General features: G+C 43.3%; 1 protein-coding gene and 1 pseudogene across 1 annotated transcript; one reads left to right on the top strand and one right to left on the bottom strand.

The window, feature by feature from the left end:
• LOC129135991 (tubulin beta-8 chain-like) overlaps positions 1 to 26,520 on the top strand; it is a 56,756-nt pseudogene that overhangs the window by 7,521 nt on the left and 22,715 nt on the right.
• Positions 1,271 to 24,961, bottom strand: LOC129135992 (histone-lysine N-methyltransferase PRDM7-like). Its single transcript, XM_054658619.2, has 10 exons — positions 24,590 to 24,961; positions 23,138 to 23,359; positions 22,715 to 22,838; positions 22,280 to 22,387; positions 14,230 to 14,279; positions 10,977 to 11,133; positions 9,766 to 9,867; positions 9,286 to 9,557; positions 8,817 to 8,884; positions 1,271 to 7,989 (listed from the first exon to the last, which is right to left on the bottom strand). The coding sequence occupies exons 3-10, from the start codon at positions 22,779 to 22,781 to the stop codon at positions 7,743 to 7,745; spliced, it is 1,071 nt and encodes a 356-aa protein (XP_054514594.2). The 5' UTR covers positions 22,782 to 22,838; positions 23,138 to 23,359; positions 24,590 to 24,961; the 3' UTR covers positions 1,271 to 7,742.

Genomic DNA, 26,520 nt, shown 5'->3' with positions numbered 1-26,520 from the left:
TCCAGACATTAGGGAGGACAGGTTTGTGATACATTAGAAAACTTGAATGAGCCCTTCTATGATTCTCTCTTCCCTCTTTCTGCTTCCCTTTCTGAATCACCATCCGCAGGTTGTGGAATTAGCAAATCTATTATGTGAGCAATAGCAAACTTACAGGAGCCCTTGGCTCCATCTATCTCCCTGTTTGTGTCAGTTCATTCTGGATGCTTTTAGTCTGTGGTCTTCATTCACTCTTTTTATGGGGAAGTAAAAGGAGTGGGACAGATTATGAGAACAGCTGGGTCCTCCCAGTTGCTGGGGTGGTTATTTTAAGCTTTGTTTAATGTGTCCAGAGACCCAGATGGCATTTTTAACTAAGCTGCTTTATTAAATCTTGTGATAAAGCATAGTGATGTTTATTGAAAAGGCAGACACACATCAGCAACATTATGTGTGAAACTTGCTCTAAGAATTTTCTATAAAACATCTGTTCTCTTTGAGCCTTTTGTGAACTCTGGAAGTTTGCTAGTTTCTATATAGACTTGAGGACAAGAAGCTGGAACCCACTTTTGGAGATGTCCAAGCATAGGTATTGGAATCATTAATCCTAACCCTCTCAGTTTTAAGGCCCCGGATACCCTTCTGTTAGACAACAGTAACATGAGCAAGCACTGTAATAACATTTAAACAAGATTATTTGGAAATAATGGACAAGAAAAATTAGTATAAATTGTTTGGGGATTTTAAAATTAAAGATAAAAAGCTAGGGCTTCAATGACCTGTGCCAGCCTATAGCCTTAAGAGTCAATTTGCAAACACTCAAGATTTGGCCAATATGCCTCTACTACTTCTACTTAACACAGTCAAAGGGAAATTTTTAGATTCTTTCATCTGATTTGACTCTCTTAGTTACGAATAAGAGGATATCTAGAATATATATGTGACTTGTTAAAATGAAAATCCACCTTCTCTGAGTCTTCAAATATCTTTCATATCTTACATTTTTAGTAACATCAACTTTTGAAGTCATGTCCGTAGTTGTATGAAAAGAAAAATTTCAGGAACATTCAACCTCAAAAGTTCTTTTTCTTAGTCTGAAGTCGTAGAAGCATTTGACTTTTACTTTCTCTTTTTAAGTTTGTACTAGTAGGTATTTTGTATAAATATAATATTTAATTATTGCCTTTGTATTCCTTTTCTCTAGTAAACATCCTGGTTTTTAGCTATCAATATGTAGTTTTACATTTAGGGATTTCTAATGGAAAGACAAAGGAATCTGAAATCAGAAGACAAGAGTTTATTCTACTTGACTAAACACATACAAAATACTGGAAGGAGAGTTTTACAACAAATATTTAATATCTATGACATGTAAAAAGGTTTTCGAAATCAAGAAAATTCAAACAATTCAATACAAATATCATCAATAATAACACATGAACAGGTGGCCAACCTTATTAATAACCAGAGAAATATAAATTAAAACAATCCATCAACTTGTAAAAAAGATGAAATTTCCCAGAGTTGGTGTAGGTGATGTAAAATTGTCATGTTTGTATACTGTTCATAGAAGTTAAATTGACATAACTTTTTGGTCAGGCAATTTGGAAGTATATATCTAAATTAATAGAGTAGTTTTCTAATAACCTGGGAATCTCTTAATCTAAGAATCTTTACTGTAGATTTTTCTAGAACAAATGTACAAACATCTATGTGCAAGGGTACTCACTGCAGCATTTTGCTAAGGAAAAACTCAGAAAAAATCTATATGTTCAACAGAGAACAGGTACATAATTTATGACACAACTGCACAATATACACCACTAAAATAAAGGATATAAATTTATATGTAGTATGAAAAAGATGTGAATGATAGCTTGTTGGTGAAAAACAGCAATGACTGGAATATTGTGTGTAACGTAATCCTGCTTTTCTGTATATAATGTAGGCATAGAAAATAGGATTGAAAGGACATACTCTAGTCAACAGTGTATATAGCTTGGGTGGAGGGGCTGTATAATGGGGAAGGAGAGTCCCTTTTCCTATCTATTCCATATACATCTCTGGATTTAAAAGATCATACATGCATATGCATTACCTTCAAAATTAAAATGATAAAGACAAAAGGAGAAGCTTTGGATTTGAATCATGATACTACTGTTTGCAAGTTATATGACCGTGGGGAAGTTGCCTAGCCTTCTGGGGTTTATTTCCTCATTTATAAAAATAGGGAAAGTAATAATACTTGTCTACATATCTTCTAGGGTTGTTAGGAGGATTGAATGTGATAATGGGTTACAGCATTATGAATTATTTATTCATATAACACAATTATTATAAAAATATTTTGCTCTGATTAAAATAAAAGAAGGATGAGATCATGTGTGTTTTTCAGTCCCGGTAGTTTTACTAACCAGAAAGCCCCTGCTGATGTGGTGATCACAGTTGCTTTGGTGCAGCTTCCTCTTGACTTTTGGCATTTCTCCATGCTGCTAGCTAAGGCTGAGGTGGCGACTGTGGAAGGTGTGATCTCCTCCCCCTCCCAGCACACATTTGTGTGCGTACTCACACTCATGCACACACAAACACACACATGCACACTCTATCACAGTACATGAGGTGGCAGCAGCTGCTCCAGCATAGACTTTCACACAACATAAAGGACTTTTTTGGTGTGGTCTGTGCATTATTTCCTGTTAAGCATGAGCTGAGTCAGTGCCATGCTTTTCCATCTGAAACCTTTCTGAGGCTCAGGCTGTGTTAAGAGCAAACCCTCTCCCCTCCATGCCCACCCCATGGCCCTCTACTGAAGCCAGATCATAATCTGCTCATTTCATGAGGATTTTCAAACCGAATGGACTGGGCCATGTGAGAGATCACTGAAAGGAACAGACCAAGCAGAGGCTAAGAGACTCCATGCTAATCTGCTGAGTCGTCTGAAAATGCACAGCTGTGGGAGCTCACGGTGCTTTAAAGTACTTTGGCAGGATGTTTGTTCAGGGGTCTGTTCCTGCAGCCCTGCTGAATGTTTGGTTAGGAGGCATAATCTTTTTTTGGACAGGATCTCCCAAATGTAAAGTGATAGATGCTAATGTGGAATATAATACAGAGGATCCAGCTTGGATGTCATAAATAACAATAAATTGTTTAATCTTGCTGAGCTGTAAATCTATGATTGCCAGAGGTCTTTAGTTCACTGGAACATAGTATGGGGGCAGGGGCACTTAGCAAATAGGCAGTTATTATTTTCCAACCAGACAGAAACTGGTCTGATGGAATTTATCTAAAAAGGCATACACATGTATTTTAATTAATTGTGACAATTACTCAGAGAAAACACATGGCCCTAAAGAGGCTGAGGGGTTTTTTTGTTCTACCTATAAATGTATATGTATATTCACCTATATTCTACCTATGTATAAGTAAGAGAATGAGTTTTTGTTTTGGGGATATATATTTATACGTATCTATACAGATAGATATACACATACTTAATTTCTGTCTACCTATTAAGGTGTGGTGCCAGATGGAAAGTATTTTTAAGCATTTAGATAGCTTATTCTATAGCATATGTGTGCATATAGCCCCCCCATAAAGCTTTGTCTCTTTTCTGGATATATTTAACAAGAGGCTAGAACAGAGTCCAAAATGTCAGAAATGTTTGAACATTCCATAGAAATGAAGGAGGTGTTTCCAAATGACCTATGTTTCTATGGCAATAAATAGAACTTGTGCTGCGTTGGATGGGTCAGGAGTAAGGAATATAAACAGTGTAAGTATGACTATTCCAGGCAGAAATCTACCTTGTAAGAACAGCTTTGTGCAGTGAGCTCAACTACATTGATCAGTTAGCAGTCCGGTTCAGTACAACATTGATCAGGTAGCAAGCTGGTTCAGCAGTGCCAGTCGGAGACACAGATGGGGGCAATCAAAGAAGATGCAGGTCAGGACAAGGATGCAGACATGTACCTGTCACTACCATGGACTTCAGCAGCTTCTTAGTGAGCAGGTTTATGATTAAAGAAGAAAGACATCGTTGATATGTCAGCATGTTACAATTAATTTGCTGTTTAGTTATTAGCAAACGACATCCAGTTTTTAGTTTTTAGGTTTTTTTTTTCTTTTTTCTTTTTTCTTTTTTGAAACAGGTTCTTGTTCTGTCATCCAGGCTGGAGTGCAGTCGTTATCCAAGCTCACTGCAGCCTTAAACTCCTGGGCTCCGTGGATCCTCCCACCTCAGCCTCCCAGGAAGCTGGGACTACAGGTGCACGCCACCATGGCCAGCTAATTTTTCTTATTTTTTTGTAGAGATGAGGTCTTGCTGTATTGCCCAGGCTGCTCTTGAGCTCCTGGCTTCAAGCCATCCTCCTGTCTTGGTTTCCCAAAGTGCTGGGACTATAGGTGTGACTCACCATGCCTGGCCTACATCCAGTTTAATTTATACTACAGTGTGGGTTTAGTCCTCAAACATGTTTTTGTTTTACATATAAAAATTTGAGGTAAAAGAACATTTTTACATTGGTCAATAATGGTACATTTAAACAATGGACGACTATATCCATTAAAATCATGTTGTGGAAGAATATTCAGTGACATGGAAAGATTGACTCAAGGGCAAGTGAAACGTGTCAAGAGTCTGTTAGGTACTAGACACTGTAAACTGGGTCTTGGCTGTGTTACTTGCTTACATCCTCCATCATGTGATCTTTTAGATAACAAAATCGAGATACATAGGGATTTGGGATCTTGCGCAAAGTCACTCAGGCAGTAGGTGGCAAAGTCAATTCTTACATTCTTTCCCATTGAACACCAAAATCTCAGCTTACCTCAGGGCACTCAACTCTGCTTTCTTGACTCACACCCAAGTAGTCCCAATGGACACTTGTAGCTCTTATCCAGCTGGGGTGGTCACCTCATAAAATGGCAACAAGTGGGGCCCTTTCTTGTTCTAGTGAGTCAGACTGTATACCTTAAAGATTTCAGAGCACTTCCTATGTACTGAAATTGCCTCATTACCAGGAAGGACATACTTCCAATTTTCACCACCTCCATTTTGCATCCAAGGAAGATTAGATTTCTTGATCTTCTCAATGAAATCTTGAGAAATGGGTGGGCCGATTGAAGAACAGGACTTGGGCCACATTTCTAGATGCCTGTGACTTTTCTGCACTTATTCAGATATTAGGAATTGATTATGAAATCCATGGTGGTTTGATGCTAATGAACTCTCATCTATCTCTCCAGCATGTGTGTAAAGACTTCCAGAGGTACAGGAAGTTGAGGATGAGCTCTCTTACTTCCATCTGGTCTCCATGTAACAAATCATATAACTGCACAATTATCCAAATGCAAATGAAGGAGTCCCTTGATGTTTGGATAACCATATTCATGCCTTGAGTTTGTTATTTCTTGAAATTGCCCTTTTCCATCTCCTGTTTACCCATGGACAACACTACTTAAGGGCTGGCACTGTGCAACCCATGGCAGCTTGGCTTTGGGGTTCCTTCCAGTGTTTTGTTTTTGTTTTTAACCGAGAAGACAGGAAACAGGCATCTTTGTGTATATGGCTTGCCACAGCCCTTCATAGATGGACATGGTGGAGGCTGTGTGGTCCTGGAGAACACTTCCTCTGTGAAGCATCAGGGAAGTTTCTGTTCATTGTGTCTTCACTCTCTCCAATTCACTTGGGGAGTGATAGGGATTATAACACAGTGAGCAGAGGATATTGGGGAATGTCATGCTTAATTTTCTTTTCTTTTTTTTTTCTTAAATGACATTTATAGCTAAAAGAGAATCACAAAGGGTAAGTCTGATTTAAGACATTTCACACATGAAGGAAATCCTGCTTTCATGAGTGTTATGTCACAGGAAAAACTCATTTAGAGTCAACATTCTGCACCTACTCCGAAATTTTAGCCTGAGGGTTTAAATATTACCTCGCTGCTCTCTAGGACTTTAATTTGAGCTAATTAGAAATGGAACTCATACTAAAACTAATTTAGGAAAGAAGCTGTTGATGTTCTGAAGAAAAACAGCTGTCAGAAATAAGATCATTAGAAAACCATAGTTGTATATGGGACAAAATGTAAATGAATAGAAATGCTGGGAGAAAGCTTTTATAGAATAACATTTTATCTTTCTTTGGACACTGGTCTAAGGCATGTGAAAGGGCATATTGATTCCCTTGGCACCTGGTATGCTCATTTATGGATGAAAAAGCCCAATGACATAATTTAGGTGAGGTTTAAGGCTTGATGGGAGGCATTGGTGCCATTAGAAGGACGGACACAAAGAGTTCTTAAGTAACGGCATCATGGGAAATGATAATTGCACACTCCTTTCTACTATGTCTTGGTTTCCCCAAGCATTTAGAAGTCACGGCTGGGTAGGAACAAATTTATCATGAGTCTGTCTGTGTGTTTGGGAATGCATATGCCTCACAGATGTGTCTGCAGGGGTCTGTGTGATAATGTTCATATATGTGATAGGTGTGGACCCTGGGATCTGTATCTGTGTGGACCCTGGGATCTGTACATGTGTGTGAGTGACAGGCTAGGCTAGGCTGAATTTGAGTATCCTCATTCAAAAGGACATATTTAATTGAGGACTGTTATGTGCCTGGTTCTCCATCAGGAAGTGTGATTCAGGTTGGCCAACACAGAGTGGTCCAGGTCCCACTGACTAAAGGACTGTGGGTCCTGCTGCGCCAACTAGGTGCATGGACTGCTTCTATTTCAGATTCCACAAATCATAAAATGAGAATATGCTCTTTGTCAGGCTGCACATCAAGTATTCATGTTTGAGTTATTTCATTCAGTCTGAACCCATTTTAAATATAATAGGAAGTCTTGTTTCAAAATATATCCCTACTCAGGCTTACCGCCACGCTCCCCACCTTCATCCTGCCCACCATTTTCTCTCACTTGGAAACTGGAGCAGCTCTGAAGGGATGACCCATGGCAGCCTATTTTCCAAAAATGAACCAAAGCTGAACTCTTTCTGGCCTCAGGACCATTGCACTAGCTGCGCCCTGTGCCTGGAATCCTTGGCCCACAGGCACTTGCACTTCTCAAATGCTGTCTCCTAAGAGAAACCTTCCCTGACAATCCCCTGCAACACTCTACTCTCACCTCACACTGACCCCCAGGTCTCACACTGACCTCAGGTCTCACACTGACCCCCAGGTCTCACACTGACCTCAGCTCTCACACTGATCCCAGGTCTCACACTGATCCCAGGTATTCTTTCTGGATTCATTTTCTTCAAAGCACTAATCGCCGTCTGATATTACACATATGTCTGTGTGTATTCATATGGTTCCCTAATTCACAAGTCATATGTTCAAGAGCAGTTTTTTTGATTGTCTTGATCAGTCTGTATTTACACTTCCTGCAACATCGTCTGGCACAGAGTAGGAATTCACATGACAGCTAATTGAGATAATGAATGAATGAATAACAACATATGCATATCATTAAGAAATATCAAGGAAATGCCAGAAGAAACTACCTTGTTGGGAGAGCTGGTAGGTGTTTGAGAACTTGATTTTTGTCTTTAAGTCTTTGAGCACTGTATGCTGTTATATACTTTGTGCATGAAGTACTTTGAATATAAAATCGGAACAAAGATTTAAAAATATAAAAACTGTTCCAAAGAGGCAAAGGCACATAACATGAATCTTTAATTTTGGAGCCACTGATGTAAAATTTTACTGACTTTAGACGGCGTTTTAGTCTATTTAAGTGTTCAATCATGAAAATTCTCTAGGATAATTCTTTCTTTCCTGTCCTTTTAAAAGAGTAATAGTGATGCCTACCTCTCCCTGCCATGAGCTCTTTCTTCCACTTGATGCCCCACTTGATGCCCAGTTCCTGGCCATACTCATCCCCATACCAGACCAGCAGTTCACAGCCTGGCCTAATGAATCGGCAGGTTCTATAGAAGCTCTGCCTGTGGTACTGGAAGGCCACCAGGTTCTGCTCTTCATCATCCCGGGCACAGTTCTCATACCTGGGGTCAAGGCAGGCAAAGGGAAAGAAAAGAGGCAGTGAGTTCCCTCTAGGCAGGATGACTACAGTGCTCATCCTGCCTAGAATGCTTCCCTGCTGTGCCTAATCAGCCATTTTTTCAAAGCCCAACTCCAGACTTACCTCCACCTTGATTGGCCATAAAACACATTGACCTCTAGCTTCTCTAAACTCTAAATTAATTCGTTTTATACCACAGAACTTGGTGCTTGATCACGTGCTCTGCTTCTAGATTAGCTCACATCATTCTACACTCAGCTCAAGTCCATCTTTCTTTGACAGGCCTTCCTCTAATCACCCTACAGTTCACTCAGCTGCCATTCACCTGACTTCTTCAGATTCCTAGAGAAACTCAGAAGCCTCTTTCTCTTGGCCCAATAACATAGAACAGTAATAGTTGATTCATTTTTCTATTCTCTGATAGAACGACAGCCCATTGTGGAAAGGGGCTGGGTCATCCTGCAGCTCACTTCTGTTCAAGTAGTGAACTTCACTTCCTAACCTGGAACATACTAAGTGTTTAACAAATGTGGATTACATAAATTAAAGCATGAATTAACCTTGTCAAGGTTTATCTTGGTGCCTCAATTTTGTCTAGCATACATATTTGTGTTTTGATACCAATAAATCATAATATCTATATTTTTATTTTTTATTTCTAAAAGTTGATGGTATAAAACAGCACTGTATGGAGAAAAATAGAAATAGGGGATGTGAAAATCATTGAGGGAGGCATAATGAGAAGGAAGGAAGTCCGGGTTTGTGAGAGATGGAGGTTCTCTCTGAAACTAAGAGAGCTAGTGGCCTTACCTCATCCAGTTGGCCCAGGATTTATCTTTTCCATCCACATACTCATAGCAGTTTCTCCCCTTGGTGATCTGAGTTTCAAAAAATAAGGTAAAGACTTTTTAGAGGGTAAAAATCTGAAGAATTATTTTACTCCACGGTCATCAATGGCCTTTGGACCTGCAGAGCTTCAACTGCCAACTGAGACCACATGGCATGCACCTTAGTCATCATCTACACATCTGAGTTGGTTTGTCCAATCAGAGCAGAAGCTCCAAAAGGGAGGATGCACTTCTTTGTCTTTGTACCACTCTGCTCCCACGTACCCTGTGATCTCTAAATAGGAGTTCCATGTTCATGCAAAGACCCTTGAGTACACAGAGCTAACCATGTTATCCCTACCTATATCCTAACATGTAGAAGGTGATGTCCCACCAAAGGCACAGAAGGGATGTGGGAAGACAGAACAGGGGAAACAGCAGGCTCTTCTTACTAGCCAGGAATATCCACTGTTGGCTGCCTCTTCGTCTTCTGTAATTCGGCCCTCACAGGGGCCAGAGTGCAGACCCAGTGGCAGATCAGATGCCTCGTTCCATACTCCAAGCCCAGCCTGAGGGATGCCTGATGGCCCAATTCTCAGCCCTGGGGGCAGACTGAGGGCTGAACGGTTGGGATGCCCCTTGTCCACTGCACTGTCCTTTACAAATGTAGGGGGCCCATGAGCAGCACAGCTGTCAATGAAGAAGTTCTGACACATCTCACAATCTGGAAGTGAGGGAAGCAGGGATTAGGAAAGTTGTAATGCATGTTCCTTGATATAAGAGCTTCAGAAAGAGCTTGGCACTCACATTATTTAGCCCCAATCCTGTACTTTAATTCATTCGAGTAAGGGAATGATTTGTGGGCCAAATGATGAAATTATTGTACCAGGACATAACAGCAAGCTGTGTGAGTGGCTGAAAGGGTCACTCACAGAGGTAGTCATCATCCTGTGGCTCGCTGATCTCTTTGTATGCATGACCCTTTCTTTCTTGCAGGCTATACATCTTTCCTACGGTCTCCTTCCTCCTGAGTTCTAGGTTGGAGAAGAGTAGATGGGTAAAATTGGGAGTCTGGGGTGTTTGTCCTTGTTTCATAAGAAAATGTGAAATCTCCTACCATCAAATTAGCATCTACCTTTCTATATACTCTAGTCTCCCCCTCTTTACTGCTTCAGAGAGACTTAGACCCCACACCCACACTGACTGTAGATGCCTATTCAATTTTAGTTTCTAGCTGTTCTCATTATCCCATTAACCTCCCAGCCTTTCTGCTTACAAAATGGTTCATTCATGCATTTATTTATTCAGAAAATATTTTTTGAGAGTTCATTACATCTTAGGCATTGAACAAAGGCCTGGACATACAACACTAAGAAAGTATAGTCTCTATAGGGGATCTTCTATGTACTAGTTGACATGTGATGGAAAAGGAAATGTAGAAACGCACAAAAGAATATATATTATCAGAGAGGTACTTATTGGACACCTCACATGTATCAGTTCATTTATATTTAATTTAATGATTTCAAACAATACATGAGCTCTATATACTTGGTCTCATTTTACAGATTACCATTCAGGAGCCCATGGAATTTATAAGATTTGCCCAAGGCCCCAATGCTTCTGTGTGGATTATAACCCAAGTGAGTGACTTCAAAGTTAATGTTCTTACATGCTATTCAATACTGTATCCAAGGCTAGGCATGGTGGCTCAAGCCTGTAATCCCAGCATTTCGGGAGGCTGAGCTGAGCAGATCACTTGAGGCCAGGAGTTTGAGACCGGCCTGGTCAACATGGTGAAACTCTGTCTCTACTAAAAATCAGCCGGGCACGGTGGTGCACACCTATAATCCCAGCTACTCGGGTGACTGAGGCATGAAAATCGCTATTTTCGTGGAGGCAGAGGTTGCAGTGAACCAAGATCTCACCATTGCACTCCAGCCTGGGTGACAGAGTAAGACTCTGTCTCAGTGAACAAATAAATAAATAATTTTAACAAAATACTGCATCTAACTTCTGGTCTCACAGTTGAGTCCAGCTTAAGCCCAGGCCTATCCAAAGTCCACCCCACATAGGTAGACCATACTCACCAACCTTTCTAGAGGACATAGCGGGACTAAATTCCCCTCAAATTTTTTCTTACCCAGTTTTAGTCTAGAGTGCTGTCCAGAGGTACTTGCTTCTCCAGGAGGGGACACTGGTTTCTGAGCCTGCTCTGAGCCATTTGTATTCAGTAAATTTGGCGTTCCTGACAATTCTTTCAAACTAGATTCATTATTGAATGGCGCCTTGGGCATTCCCTTTAATGTGAGAATCACATATTAAAAGACAACGTGCATTTATTTAGTTCTTTACGGCTTGCAACATGTTTTCATATGACTGTAGTTAATGTTCAAACCTTGGAAATACCTAGAGTGTCTAAATACTAGAGGGAAAAGACAAGGTCTAAGTGGGTAGTGAATCTGGGACTCTAACCCATGTCTTAAGGCTCTTTCCTTCAACTTTCTCTCAAAACGTTCTATGTAAGTTAAAGGGAAGGAGGAAGAATACTTGGGAAGACTAGCTGGAGAATCAGCAAGATCTGTGAAAGAAGGGGATAAGGGCTTACAGAGAGAAGGAGGGAATCTTCCATAAACTAGTAGACTTTTGATGGAAGGGGAAATGTAGAAAAGCACAGAGGGACAAAGCACATCTGGAAAATGAGGTAATAGGGCAGTAAGGTTCGGAACAGAACAAAGAGATGATTGGCAAAAATATATCTAGACAACTAAGAAAGTGAAGTCAAAGTTGCATGTTGCCATATCCTGGAAAGAATATTTGGCTTTTGAATTAGATTAGTTAGTTCCTGTACCAATTCTGCTTGTCTGCTTGAATAAGGGTGTATTGTTAGCTAATTTCTCTTTAGTTTCCCGATCCAGAAGTTGGCATACATGGTTTTTTTGTTTTGTTTTGTTTTGTTTTGTTTTGAAAAGGAGTCTTGCTCTGTTGCCTAGGCTAGAATGCAGTGGCATGATTTCAGCTCACTGCAGCCTTCACCTCCCAGGTTCAAGAGATTTTCCTACCTCAGCCTCCCAAGAAGCTAGGATTACAGGCACGTGCCACCACACCCAGCTAATTTTTGTATATTTGTTAGAGACGGGGTTTCGCTAGGTTGGCCAGGCTGGTCTAGAACTCCTCACCTCAAGTGATCCACCCACCTCAGCCTCCCAAAGTGCAGAGATTATATGTAAGAGCCCCCGCACCCAGCCCATGCTAATTCTTTTTTTTTTTTTTTTTTTGAGAGGGAGTCTCACTCTGTTGCCTAAGCTAGAGTGCAGTGGCATGATCTCAGCTAACTGCAGCCTCCATCTCCCAGGTTCAAGCGATTCTCCTGCTTCAGCCTCCCGAGTAGTTGGGATTACAGGTGTCCACCACCATGCCCAGCTGATTTTTGTAGTTTTAGTAGAGATGGGGTTTCACCATGTTGGCCAAGCTGGTCTCGAACTCCTGACCTCAGGTAATCTGCCCACCTCTGGCTCTCAAAGTGCTGGGATTACAGGTGTGAGCCACTGCCCCCGGCACTAATTCTTAATATTGTAGTGAACATGAAAGATAATAATGTTCACCAAAGTGTTTTTTGAGCTACTTAATACAGTATGAATGTGAGATTAATAATTATTCTCGCCAGGCACAGTGGTTCACACCTGTAATCCCAGCACTTTGGGAGGCCAAGGCAGGCAGATCACCTGAGGTCAGGAATTTGAGACCAGTCCGGCCAACCCTGTCTCTACAAAAAATACAAAAAACTAGCCGGGTGTGGTGGCGGGCACCTGTAATCCCAGCTACTCGGGAGGCTGAGGCAGGAGAACAACTTGAACCCAGGAGGTGGAGGTTGCAGTGAGCCGAGATCGCGCCACTGCACTCCAGCCTGGGTAACAAGAGTGAAACTGTCTGAAAAAAAAAAAAAGAAAGAAAGAAAAGAAAAGAAAAAAATAATTTTTCTCACAGACTGGGTGCGGTGGCTCACATCTGTAATCCCAGCACTTTGGGAGGCCAAGGTAGTAGGATGGCTTGAGCCCAGGAGTTCAAGACCAGCCTGAGCTACATGGCAAAACCCTGCCTGTACAAAACACATAAAAATTAGCCGGGCATGGTGGTGCAAGCCTGTGGTCCCAGCTACTCAGGAGGCTGAGGCAGGAGGATCACACTAACCTAGGAGATGGAGGCTGCAGTAAGCCGAGATTGAGCCGTTGTACTCCAGCCTTGGCGCAAGAGCCAGACTCTGTCTCAAACCACCCCCTGCCCCTGTAGAAAAATAACAAACGAAAATTATCTCATAGTCCTGATATATCTCTACAGTTGAAATCTAGCTCAAAGATATTTTCAGCATTCCTTGACCCTGTTACTTATAGTTTAATTCATAAGCTTGGAATGAATCATTCAGAAAACACTCAGGAGGCTCTCAGAGGCCCTGAGCTGGGCTTGGGAGTTCTGAGAAGAATCAGGAAGGGACTAGACTCCTGAAGAGCTCACAATGAAGAGGCAGCAGGCAGGCTAAACAAATAATTACAAATAACATGACAGTTCCCTAATTGGAGCCCAGAGGAAGGAGCTGTTACTGCCTTCTACAGGAATGAGCATTTGAAATTGGTTCCAGAAGAATATATTTTTACTTAATAGGGTGTAACCTATATGAAGTCCTAAACCATTTTCTTATTTGTTGTTTCTCAATCTTCGAACCTGAAACTCCTCAGGGCTGGAAGCTGCTTCCTCTGATCAGAATGGGTCCCTTATGAGGGTAGGGACCCTATCTTCTTCTGGTACCATCCACAGTATGAATTGTCTATTTACTTGGAAGCTTCCCTTAATCAGAGTGTTTTAGTGCAAATCTGACTTTACTACAACAGAGAAAAACTGAGGTTGAAAAATCAATTGGACGAATGATGTAAAGACATATGGGTAAGACAGCATAAACTTTATAAAACTATGAAACTTTTAATGATCTTGTAAGTGCTTTAGAGAAGGAGTTTTGGATTAGACTGCACCAACACTGAATGTGATCCCAGGGATATAACTGAACATTTTTATACCTCAGTTTCCTAACCTGTAAAATGGCTATAGTTATAGTACCTACTTAATAGGTACTATATGTGAAGTTGAATAGGTACTATACGTAAAGTTTATTCATGTAAAATGCTTAAAATAAAGTCTGAAAATACTGAGAAAATAACCCATGGTAGCGATTATTGTTGCTGTTCTTATTAACTCTTAAAATAATGATGATGTCAGACACTGCGCTAAAGAGATCAGGAGAGGAAGGCAGTAGTTCCTAGGATAGTCTGTACATTCTCCTTCTCTTACCTGTATTTGGATCTATGAGGAAGGTTTCTTGTCAACAGGATTTGGGAGATACTTACCTTCTGGTGTTTACTCTGTTCTCCTCTGAAGGCCATCCAAGGAGGTTTGACTAAAAGGTGATGAGAAATCAGTGGTTTGGTTGGTAAATGTTTCCAACCAAAAAATCTAGAGATTTTTTTTTTCTTTTTGATATGGAGTCTCCCTCTGTCGCCCAGGCTGGAGTGCAGTGGCACAATCTCCCCTCACTGCAATCTCCGCCTCCCAGATTCAAGCAATTCTCCTGCCTCAGCCTTGTGAGTTGTTGGGAACTACAGGTGTGCACCACCACACCCAGCTAATTTTTGCATTTTTAGTAGAGATGGGGTTTCTCCATGTTGGCGATGCTGGTCTCGAACTCCTGACCTTAAGTGATCCACCTGCCTCGGACTCCCAAAGTGCTGAGATTACAGGCATGAGCCACTATGCTCGGCCTAACTCTGGAGTTTCTCATTAGAGACAGAGAATTCTGAATCAGAGAGTGATGATTCCAAGTATTATCCAAGGGCAATTTGGAAATGTTTTCTGAAGTATCATTAAGGCCTATGCTTCTATTGGGGGCATTGCTAATTTTCTTAAGATTTAAAAAAATAGATAAAACTTCATCTTTGTTCCAGCCTATCTGTAAAGGTATACCTAATAAGGTGTTTATTACATTAATTTTTAAAATGTAAATTGACCTTTCATGACAAACACACTGAACAAACTAGGAATAGAAGGAAATCACCTCAATGTAAAAAGGTCATATAAGAAAAGCCCTTTTTTTTTTTTTTTTTTTTTTTTTTTGAGATGGAGTCTCGCTCTGTCACCCAGGCTGGAGTGAAGGGGCGCGAGGTCGGCTCACTGCAAGCTCTCCCTCCTGGGTTCAGGCCATTCTCCTGCCTTAGCCTCCCGAGTAGCTGGAACTGCAGGTGCCTGCCACCACGCCCAGCTAATTTTTTGTATTTTTAGTAGAGATGGGGTTTCACCGTGTTAGCCAGGATGGTCTCGGTCTCCTGACCTTGTGATCCTCCCACCTCGGCCTCCCAAAGTGCTGGGATTACAGGCATGAGCCACCGCGCCCAGCCGAAAAGCCCATTTTTTAACATCATAGTCGATGATGAAAAACTGAAAGCCTTCCTTCTAAGGTCATAAACAAGGTAAGGATTTCCAGTCTTGCTACTTCTATTCAACATAGTCCTGTAAGTCGTAGCCTGAGCAATTAGGCCAGTAAAATAAATAAAAGGCATCCAAATGGAAAGGAAGAAGTAAAATTATCTCTGTTTGCAGATGACATGATCTTACACGCAGAAAACTATAATGATTCATTAGCTGGGCATGGTGGCGGGCACCTATAGTCCCAGCTACTTGGGAGGCTGAGGCAGGAGAATCACTTGAATCTGGGAGGCAGAGGTTGCAGTGAACCGAGATCATGCCACTGCACTCCAGCTTGGGCGACAGAGCGAGACTCCATCTAAAAAAATAAATAAAAATAAAACTATAAAGATTTTACCAAAAAATTGTTAGAAGTAATACACGAATTTGGGCTGGGCATGGTGGCTCAAGCCTATAATCCCCGCACTTTAGGAGGCCGAGGTGGGGGGATCACGAGGTCAGGAGATCGAGACCATCCTGGCTAACATGGTGAAACCCCATCTCTACTAAAAATACAAAAAATTAGCTGGGCGTGGTGACGGGCACCTGTAGTCCCAGCTACTCAGGAGGCCGAGGCAGGAGAATGGCATGAACCTTGGAAGTGGAGCTTGTAGTGAGCCGATATCATGCCACTGCATCCCAGCCTGGATGACAGAGCGAGACTCCGTCTCAAAAAAAAAAAAAAAAAAAAAAAGAATACATGAATTCAGCATACAAAAGCAACACCCCAAATCAGTTGTGTTTCTATTTAGTAAAAATGAGCAATCCAAAAAGGAAATTAAGAAAAAAATCCCAATCACAATAGCATCAAAAAGAATAGAATAATTAGGAATAAACTTAACCAAGGAGGCAAAAACTTGAACACTGAAAACTACAAAACAGTGCCGACAGAAATTTAAGGAGACACAAATAAATGGAAGACATCCTGTGTTCGTGGATTTGAAGACTTAATATTGTTAACATGTTCATACTATCAAAATGATCTATAGATTCAATGCCCTGTCTATCAAAATGCCAATGCTATTATTTTCAGAAATGGAAAAATATCCAAAAAATCATATAGAATCTCTAAGGACCCAGAATAGCTGAAACAATCTTGAAAAAGAAGGATAAAGTTGAAGGCCTCACACTTCCTGATTTCAAAGCATATTACAAAGCTACAGTAATCAGAAAAGTATGGTACTGGTATAAAGACAGACATATAGACCAATGGAACAGAATAGAGAGGCCAGAAATAAACCCTTGTGTATATGGTCAAATGATCTTCAGCAATGATGCCAAGACTACACAATGGAGGAAAGGACAGTCTGCAAGAAATTGTATTGGGAAAACTGGATATACATATGCAAAAGAGAAGACAGACTCTTACCACATATCTCATATAAAAATTAACTCAAAATAGATTAAAGACTGAAATGTAAGGTCTATAAGTACAGAACTTCAAGAAGAAAACACAGAGGAAAAGCTTCATGACATTGAAATGAACAATAACTTCTTGTATATGACACCAAAAGCATAAGCAATAAAAGCAAAAATAGACAAGTACGACTACATCAAACTTAAAAACTTCTGTGTAGCAAAGAAAACAATCAACACAGTGTCAAGGCATCCTACAGACTGGAAGAAAATATATGCAAACCATGTATCTGATAAAGGGTTAATGTTGCTGAGTGCAGTGGCACATGACTATAGTTCAGCTATTCAGAGGCTGAGGTGGGAGGATCACTTGAACCCAGGAGTTCGAGACCAGCCAGGGCAACATAGTGAGACCTCTGTCTCAAAAAAAAGAAGATAAAGAGTTAATATCCAGGCCAGGCACTGTGGCTCATGGGTGTAATCCCAGCACTTTGGGAGGCCGAGGCAGATGGATCACTTGAGGTCAGGAGTTCATGACCAGCCTGGCCAACATGGTGAAACCCTGTCTCTACTAAAAATACAGAAGATTAGCTGGGCGTGGTGGTGTGTGCCTGTAATCCCAGCTACCCGGGAGGCTGAGGCAGAATAATCGCTGGAACCTGGGAGGGGGAGGTTGCAGTGAGCTGAGATCGCGCCATTGCACTCCAGCAGGGGTGACAAGAGCGAGACTCTGTCTAAAAAAAAAAAAAAAAAAAAAAAACCGAAGAAAGAGTTAATATCCAGAATATATGAAGGACTCCTATAATACAACAACAAAACAAATAATTAAATAATGGGTGCTATGGGCTGAATTTTGTTTCCCCCAAATTCATATGCTGAAGCATATTTAATACCTCAATATGATGGTATTTAAAGATGGAGCCACTGGTAGGTAATTAGGGCTAGGTGATGTCATGAGGGTGGGACCCTTAGGATGACATTAGTGCTTTTGGTCGGGTGCGGTGTCTCATGCCTGTAATCCCAGCACTTTGGGAGGCTGAGGTGGGCAGATCACTTGAAGCCAGGAGTTTGAGACCAGCCTGGTCAACATGGTAAAACCCCATCTCTACTGAAAATACAAAAATTAGCTGATGTGCCCCTGTAGTCCCAGCTACGTGGGGGGCTGAGGCAGGAGAATTGCTTGAACGAGGTGGAGTTTGCAGTGAGCTGAGATTGCACCACTGAACTCCAGCCTGTGGCAACAGAATGAGGCTGTCTAAAAAAAAATCTTCTAGTAGGTATTATTGCTTTTATAAGAAGAGGAAGAGAGAAATTCCTTCTCCTTCCTGCTGTTGGCACACAAATAATTCATGTAAATACACAGTGAGCTGGAGGCTGACTACAAGTCAGTAAGAGAGCCCTCACTGGAACCCAACCATGCTGGCACTCTGATTTTTTACTACCAGACTTCAGAAATGTCAGAAAACAAATTTCTGTTGTTTAAGCCACTCAATGTGTGGTATTTTCTTGTGGCAGCCTGGGCTGACTAATACAATGGGCAAAAAGCTTGAATAGACATTTCTCAAAAGAAGATACATAAATGGCCAAGAAGCATATGAAAATATGCTTAACATCACTAATCATCAGGGAAATGAAAATTAAAACCACAATGAGATATCACCTTATCCTGTTATGATAGCCTCTGTCAAAAAACCAGAAAATAGCAATATTGGCGAAGATGTGGAGAAATTAGAACACTTGCTTATTGTTGGTGGGTAGCTTAGTCTGTTTTCTGCTGCTTTCCTAGAATGCAAGAGAGTGGGAAATTTATGTGTTTGTTTGTTTTTTTGAGATGGAGTCTCATTCTGTTGCCCAGGCTGGAGTGCAGTGGTGTGATCTCGGCTCATTGCAACCTCTGTCTCCCGGGTTCAAGTGATTCTTCTACCTCAACCTCCCAAGTAGCTGGTAATACAGGTGCATGCCACCATGCCTGGCTAATTTTGTATTTTTAGTAGAGATGGGGTTTTGCCAAGATGGTGAGGCTGGTCTCGAACTCCTGACCTTGTGATCTGCCTGCCTTGGCCTACCAAAGTGCTGGGATTACAGGCATGAGCCACTGTGCCTGGCCCAGAGTGGGTAATTTATAAAGAAAATAATTATTTGGCTTGTGGTTCTGGAGGCTGGGAAGTTGAAGAGCATGGCACTGGCATCTTGCAAGGGTCTTCAAGCTGCATCATGACATGGTAGAAGGGTAAGTGTGCATGTGAGACAGAGAGAAAGACAGGGAAGGGCCCAACTCATCCTTTTCATCAGGAACCCACTCCTGCAATAACTAACCCACTCCTGTGATAATGGCATTAATCCATTCATGAGGTTGGAGCTATCATTACCGAATCACCTCTTAAAGGCTCCACCTCTTAATACCGTTACAATGGCAATTAAGTTTCCAATACATGAACTTCCACACATTCAAACCATAGTAGTGGGAATGTAAAATGGTGCAGACACTGTAAAAAAACAGTATGGCGCTTCCACAAAAAATTAAAACCAGAACTACCTTCTGATCCAGAAATTCCACTTCTGGGTATATAATATATTAAAAAGAATTAAAGGCTGGGCGCGGTGGCTCATGCCTGTAATCCCAGCACTTCACGAGGCCGAGGCAGGCGGATCATGAGGTCAGGAGATCGAGCCCATGAGGCAGGCGGATCATGAGGTCAGGAGATCGAGACCATCCTGGCTAACATGGTGAAACCCCGTCTCTACTAAAAATACAAAAAAATTAGCCTGGCGTGGTGGCAGGTGCTTGTAGTCCCAGCTACTTGGGATGCTGAGGCGGGAGAATGGCGTGAACCCGGGAGTCAGAGCTTGCAGTGAGCCGAGATTGCGCCACTGCACTCCAGCCTGGGCGACAGAGCGAGACTCCGTCTCAAAAAAAAAAAAAAAAAAAAAAAGAATTAAAAACGATCTCAAAGAGATATTTGCACACTGATAGTTATTACAGCATTATTCACAATAGACAAGAGGCGAAGCAACCTAATATCCATTGACAAATGAATGGATTTTCAAAATGTGGTATATACATGCAGTAGAATATTATTCAGCCTTAAAAAAGAAGAAAATCTTGTCACATGCTGTGACATGGGTGAATCTTGGGAACATTCTGCTAAGTGATTAAATAAGCCAGTCACAAAAAGACAAATGTTTCATGGCTGATTCCACGTATATGAGGTATCTAAAGTAACCAAATTCATAGAAACAGAATTGCAGTTGCCAGGAGCTGGAGGGAGGAAGCAATGGAGTGTTATTGTTCAATGGGTTAGGGTTTTAGTCATGCAAGATAAAGAGTTCTAGGGATCGATTGCACAACAGTGTGCATATAGTTAATAAAGTTGTACGCTTAAAAATTGTTAGAAGAGTAAATATATGTTGTTTGATTTCCACAATAGAAAATAAATTGATTTAAATTGGGGATTTTAACTGAGTTCAGATAAAGATGTATAGATGTGTGGTAAACCACGGGAGATAGATTCCCTCTAAAGAGACATTCTTTTCCTGTCAAAACATTTGCAGAAAGGCAAACGCTGGCCTTTCATTCCTCTTACATTACATTAAGGTCTTAAGGAATCTCAAATCCACAGATGGGGAAATCGTAGACCCAATCCAAGTTGCTTTCTCCAGTTTGGGCAGATTGACTGTGTTTACTTCTAAACTCTCCTAACCAAGCAGTAGAAGAGGAAATGAGCTTTGCACTTCTATTTTATAATTATGGTACATTATTTTATCTACTTGATGCTGTCTCTGGTCAGTGACGTATGGGAAAGATCAGGGCAACTAAACAGCTCTCTCAAACCCGCTCCAGAATCGAGACAAAGAAGTAGATACATTTTGGTATAAGAGGATCATATAGTATGATTAAATGTACATAAATGATGTATCTTTACTTAATATTATTTCTTCTAAGACATTTAACTCAATAACTATTATGAGATTGGTGTTAGAAAGCTTTTTTTTGGATTTGCAGTTTAATTGTTTTCTTTAATTGTTCTGTGATTTATTAACATTGTTTAGCAAAAACAATGTTTTCTTTTTTTAAAAAAAAGAATGACAATTTTTTTTTTTTTTCAGATGGAGTCTCGCTCTTTCACCCAGGCCGGAGTGCAGTGGTGCTATCTCGGCTCACTGCAAGCTCCGCCTCCTGGGTTCATGCCATTCTCCTGCCTCAGCCTCCTGAGTAGCTGGGACTACAGGTGCCCGCCACTGTGCCTGGCTAATTTTTTGTATTTTTAGTAGAGATGGGGTTTCACCGTTTTAGCCAGGATGGTCTTGATCTCCTGACCTCATGATTCGCCCGCCTCGGCCTCCCAAAGTGCTGGGATTACATTGTGCTGGTTTGTTGAACATTTATGTTTTTGAGGGAAGACTCTTTTTCCTTTGTTAAATTCTGAAATGAAGCTGAGACCTAAACCGAGGCCGGTTTCAGGAGGTCACTTTTTTTTCCCCCCGAGACGGAGTCTTCTCATTCTGTTGCCCAGGCTGGAGGGTGGTGGCACGATTTCGGCTCACTGCCACCTCCACCTCCTGGGTTCAAGCTATTTCCCAGCTTCAGCCTCCTGAGTAGCTGGGATTATAGGCACCCATCACCATGCCCAGCTATCTTTTTTTGCATTTTTAATAGAGATGGGGTTTCACCATGTTGGCTAGGCTTGTCTCAAACTCCAGATTTCAAGTGACATGGTTGCCTCAGCCTCCCAAAGTGCTGGGATTACAGGTGTGAGCCACCATGCCTGGCCAGGAGGTCACTTCTAAATCTTACTGGGGGCTATGCACGGTGGCTCATGCCTGTAATCCCAGCACTTTGGGAAGCTGAGGTGGGAGGAACACTTGAGCCCAGGAGTTTGAGGCTGCAGTGAGTTATGATTGTGCCACTGCACTCCAGCCTGGGTGACAGAGTGAGACCTTGTCTGTAATAATAGTAACAGTCATCATCATCATCATCATCATCATCATCATCATCATCCCAGCATTTTGGGAGGCCAAGGCAGGCAGATCACTTGAGGCCAGGAATTCGAGACCAGCCTGGCCAACACGGTGAAACCCCATCTCTACAAAAAATACAAAAATTAGCTGGGCAAGGTGGTGCACATCTGCAGTCCCAGCTACTTGAGAAGCTGAGGTGGGAGAATTGTTGAACCTGGGAGGTGGAGGCTGCAGCGAGCCGAGATTGTACCACTGTACTCCAGCCTGGATGACAGAGCATCTGTCTTAAAAAAAATAAAAATAGGCCAGGTGTGGTGGCTCATGGCTGTAATCCCAGCACTTTGGAAGGCCAAGGTGGGTAGATCATCTGAGGTCAGGAGTTCGAGACCAGCCTGACCAACATGGAGAAATCCCATATCTACTAAACAAAATTACAAAAAATTAGCTGAGTGTGGTGGCGCATGCCTGTAATCCCAGTTATTTGGGAGGCTGAGGCAGGAGAATCGCTTGAACCTGGGAGGCAGAGGTTGCCGTGAGCCAAGATCACTCCATTGCACTCCAGCCTGGGCAACAAGAGCGAAACTCCATCTTTAAAAAAAAAATCCTCCTTCCCTTCCCTCTTACCTTGCTGCCTAGGTGTCCATTCTTCATCGGAATCTTCTGTGTCATCCACCTGGAGTTTGATGGCCTGCCTTCGGTGACACATGAAAGCTGGTCGAGTGGCTCTGAGACCTGAAAAGAAGCAAAAAATTTTGCTCTGAAATGGAAGAGCTGGGAGGAGGAACAAAGGGCAGTGGCAATGGAAAGCACCACAAAGCCAGTGCTGCTCAGTCTGATGAGCTGGGAGAGTCTTGAACAAGGTCAAGATGTGACCTCTGCATGGTCAGTATCCACACACAACCCTGCACTGATGCAAAAGAACAATATTTCCCTCCAGATTTGTCTCCGTGCAAAAGGGAATTGTGGGCAGATGCCGCCACCTGATAATTAAAATAATATAGGGACCAAAGACCTGTTTTATATCGCCCAGGCTGGTCTGTGCCCAGCACTTCCTGTTACCTATAGTAATCAGTGCATTATAGTTCATTTTCACAATCCTATAGCGAGTTTTCCCCCAGTCTCCCATTTCTGCCCATTCTTCCTTGGTGAAGTATATGGAAATGTCTTTGAAGGCATCTTTGACCTAGAGGAAGTAACAGATTCCATCAGTGATTTACTAATACACATTGAGCTGGTCCTTTTCCTCTACCCTGTGTGTAGGGCATAGCCTGGGGCCTCTAGGAGTCTCTGTGAAACATAAAGACCTTCCCTCCTTCTCCAGATTGTGTCCTGTTTAACTGAGCAGACACTGAGCATTTTCCTAGCTCTCTGCTGACACAGAGCAGTCGCTGATGCTAGTGTTCTTTTCTCCCCCATGTCCTGGCCAGGACCAGCTGCCCCCATTCCATGCACATTCAGACAGAGTCACCCAAGGGTACATGCCAGGAGTCTGCAGCACTCCAGAGATCAGCTCCTGCTGGGAGTCTGGCTTCGCCTCCCCGACTTCTCACCATGGGCTTCCGCTCTGTTCTCTCTGTGTCTCCTTCTGGGCTCTCCTCTTGGGACCTTTCAGGGCTCATGGTGCTGGGACTGTCTAGAAGGCCCTGCTCCAATTCTGTGTGTGGGAAGGGCCCCTGAGTCTCCCAGCTCCTAGGCCAAAGGCTCCTGTGGAAGGAGAAGGTGCTGAGATGGGGCAACAGCCCTGAGCACTACCCAGAACCAGGCTCTGTCTTCTCCATCTGGCTGGGGTGTTCAGAGCAGGAAGACTGGGTTCCTGGTGAGGTCTCGAGCACCCCAGGGAGGTCTGGGGGTACTGATGGGATGGGAAGGCCTCCACTGGCCATGAGCTGCCACCTAATGTAAGCTGGATTTTGTTCTTTTAGTTCCCCTGCAGCTTGGCTCATTTGGAGAAGGGTGGCACAGGTGCCTGGAGGGTTGTAGCTACCGGTGTTTGAGGGGAGTCCTGAGGTGTGAGAGCCAGAGGAGTCCCAAGGAGACCTTGAGGCCCCCTGACTGCTGGGACTTGGGTCACACTGAGGAGCAGGGTTCTGTTTTAGCGAGGCAAAATGAACATTTTGCATAGACAGGATTTGGGGATCTCTACCTTGGGATTCTAGAAAAATCCAGGAGTAAAGCAGTCTGCATCTCTAAGGGGAAGCTATCTCTCAGGTTGAGATTTGGGGTCCCTCAGGCTGAGGGGATTTGAGATGTCTTAGACTGAAGAAATTGGGGTTTCTCAGGTTGAGGGAATTTGGGGTATCTCGAGCTGAGGAGCTTTGGTATCCCTCAGGCTGATAGTATTTGTGGTTTTTCAGGATGAGATTAGGGGTCTTTTAGGCTGAAGAGATTTGGGGTGCTCTAGTTGACAGGATTTGAGATTCATCAGGTTAAGGGGATTTGGGGTTCCTCGGGATGAAAGGATTTGGGATATTTGAGGCTGAGGAAATTCTGGGTCTCGGGTAAAGGAGATTTGGGTCTCTCATTAATGGGTTTTAGGGTGTTTGACACTGAGGTTATTTGGTCCTTGAAGCTGACGGGGTTGAGTTGTCAGGCTATTTAGGTTATCTGTGGTTGGGGAAATTTGGTCTCTCTGAGATATTTAGGGTTCCTCAGGCTGAGGTATTTGGGGTGCCTTAGGGTGAGGGAAATTGTGGCTCCTCAGGCTCAGAATATTTGGGGATCTAAGCATTAGGAGATTCGATGTTCCTCTGGGTGAAGGGATTTGGGGTGTCTGAAGCTGAGGTACTTTGGGGGTTTCATGCTGAGGGGATTTTAAATCCCTCAAGGTGGCAGAATTTGGGGTCTTTTGAGGCTGAGAGGATTTGGAGCTTCTCAGGGTGAGGGGATCTGGGGTCTCCTAGGCTAAAATTTGAAGGTCTTGGGATGAGGGTTTACGAGGGTTTCACGCTGCACGACAAAGGCTCCCCATGCTCTTCACAGTCTCCCGTTTTCTCCTGCCGCGGTGTTCACCCTGGCCGGGCGTCTTCTCGGAGCCGCTCAGGAGGTGAGACGCGGTGGGTGCCAGCCTGTAGTGCTGCCAGCCAATCAGCGTTGAGACCAAGGCGAGCCCGCCAATCGGCAGTCAGGAGGTGCTAAAGGGAAGGGGAGTAGGGCGGAGCCTTGCCTGTCAGTCATGGGCACAACCCGGTTTTGGGCTCAGGAGGTCGGGGAGGGGCCTGGCTTTTCCCGCCCCTGGGGAAGGTCCCGCCCCTGGGGAAGGTCCTGCCCCGCCCCGCTGGGATTGCGTGCAACCATCTGGAATCCTCCCGCGCACAGGCGCAGTTTCGCGGTTTTATTACTTGGTTTTCCCCAACGCCGGTGTTTGCGACTGAGCCGAGAGTCGGGGCTGCTCCTCACGTCCCTCCTCAGGCCTGGGTCTTCTGAGGGGACACTGTGTCTTTTTGAATTGCCAGAGTTCTTGCACTGACTCTCATCTGGGAGGGTTGGTGTTCCTTTAACTGCGGTGTAAGTTGGGTATTGTCAGCTGGCTTCGTTTCTGGATGCTTCAGAGGGCCAAGGTTCTGTACAGGACCCTTACGGGTGGGTGAATTGTGCTTGGTTTCACAGATGTTGTATTAGCTGGCCAATTTTGGTGTTGTAGTTAGGGCTGTGATCCAATAGATGGTGCTTAAGAGGAACGGCTGCTATCTCCAGCAGCAAGGTTCTTTTGTACTTCGCGTTCGCAGGTGTGCTTTGCATTGAGACGGGAGAGCGATAGCCCCTCATCAGCTCCTGGACCTTGATGGGAGCCTCCTGTGATCACTGGCGCCTGCCTGCGTTTCTTTTGTTAGGTGTTCTGAGCTGCGGGGCTCCCTCGGGCAGAGGCTGCATAGGTCGCCCCCTTTCTGGACTGGCCCTCTGGAGGGAGGCATGCCTCGCTCCCTCGTTGCCCAGGATCCCACATGTCTCACCTCTCTCAGTGCTCTGAGAGTGGGGGCTCCTCCTCCGATCGAGTGCTGGCCACAGATCTCCCCCTCGGTATCCCTAGCTACGTGCCACAGCCCTGGGGACACCAGGAAGTCCTATGGCTTGGGGTTGGGCTCTCGCTGCGCTGGGGAATCCAATGTGCTCCTGGGTCACGGGGAAGGTACTCAGGTGGAGCAATGCACTCAGGCTGGGCTGCAGAGGCTGCACTGTGCACCTACTCTTGCAGAGTGGCTAGGCATGGGCCCTGGGAGGGGCCAGTGGACAGGAGGACTTGCAGAACGGAGGCACCCAAGTCCCACAGGGAAGCTGCCACTGCTGTCTCCTGGCTCAGACGTCAGCTGCTGCCAGAGTCTCCTCCAATTAAAATTGATTTAATTAGCTTATTGTTCTGCGGGCTGTACAGGAAGCATGATGCTGGCACCTGCTTGGCTTCTTGGGAAACTTACACTCATGGCTGAAGGCGAAAGGGGAGTCAGCACTTGACATGGCCAGAGCAGGAGGAAGAGAGAAAGATGGGGAGGTGCTGTACACTTTTAAACAACCAGATCTCACTGTACAGTTCCAAAGACGGATGGTGCTAAACCATTCATAAGAAGTTTGTCCTGTGATCCAATCACCTCCCACCAGGCCCGACCTCCAACACTGGGGATTACATTTCAACTAAGTTTTGGACACAGATCCCAACCAGATCATTCCATTCTATGGAATGCTACCGTGTAATGCATCATCTATTATCATTAATTCAAAATAAATTAAAGACTGAAATGTAAGACCTAAAAGTACAGAACTCCAAGAAGAAAAAAAATAAAATCTTTATAACATTGTAATGAACAATTACTTCCTGGATATGACACCAAAAGTATAAGCAACCAAAGCAAAATTAGATAGATGGGAGTACA

This window comes from Pan troglodytes, chromosome 11 (genome assembly GCF_028858775.2).
Source record: "Pan troglodytes isolate AG18354 chromosome 11, NHGRI_mPanTro3-v2.0_pri, whole genome shotgun sequence".
In the NCBI taxonomy this organism is placed as follows: Eukaryota; Metazoa; Chordata; class Mammalia; order Primates; family Hominidae; genus Pan; species Pan troglodytes.
Note: the sequence above shows the minus strand (reverse complement) of the source record. Positions and strands in the feature narration are given on the sequence as shown.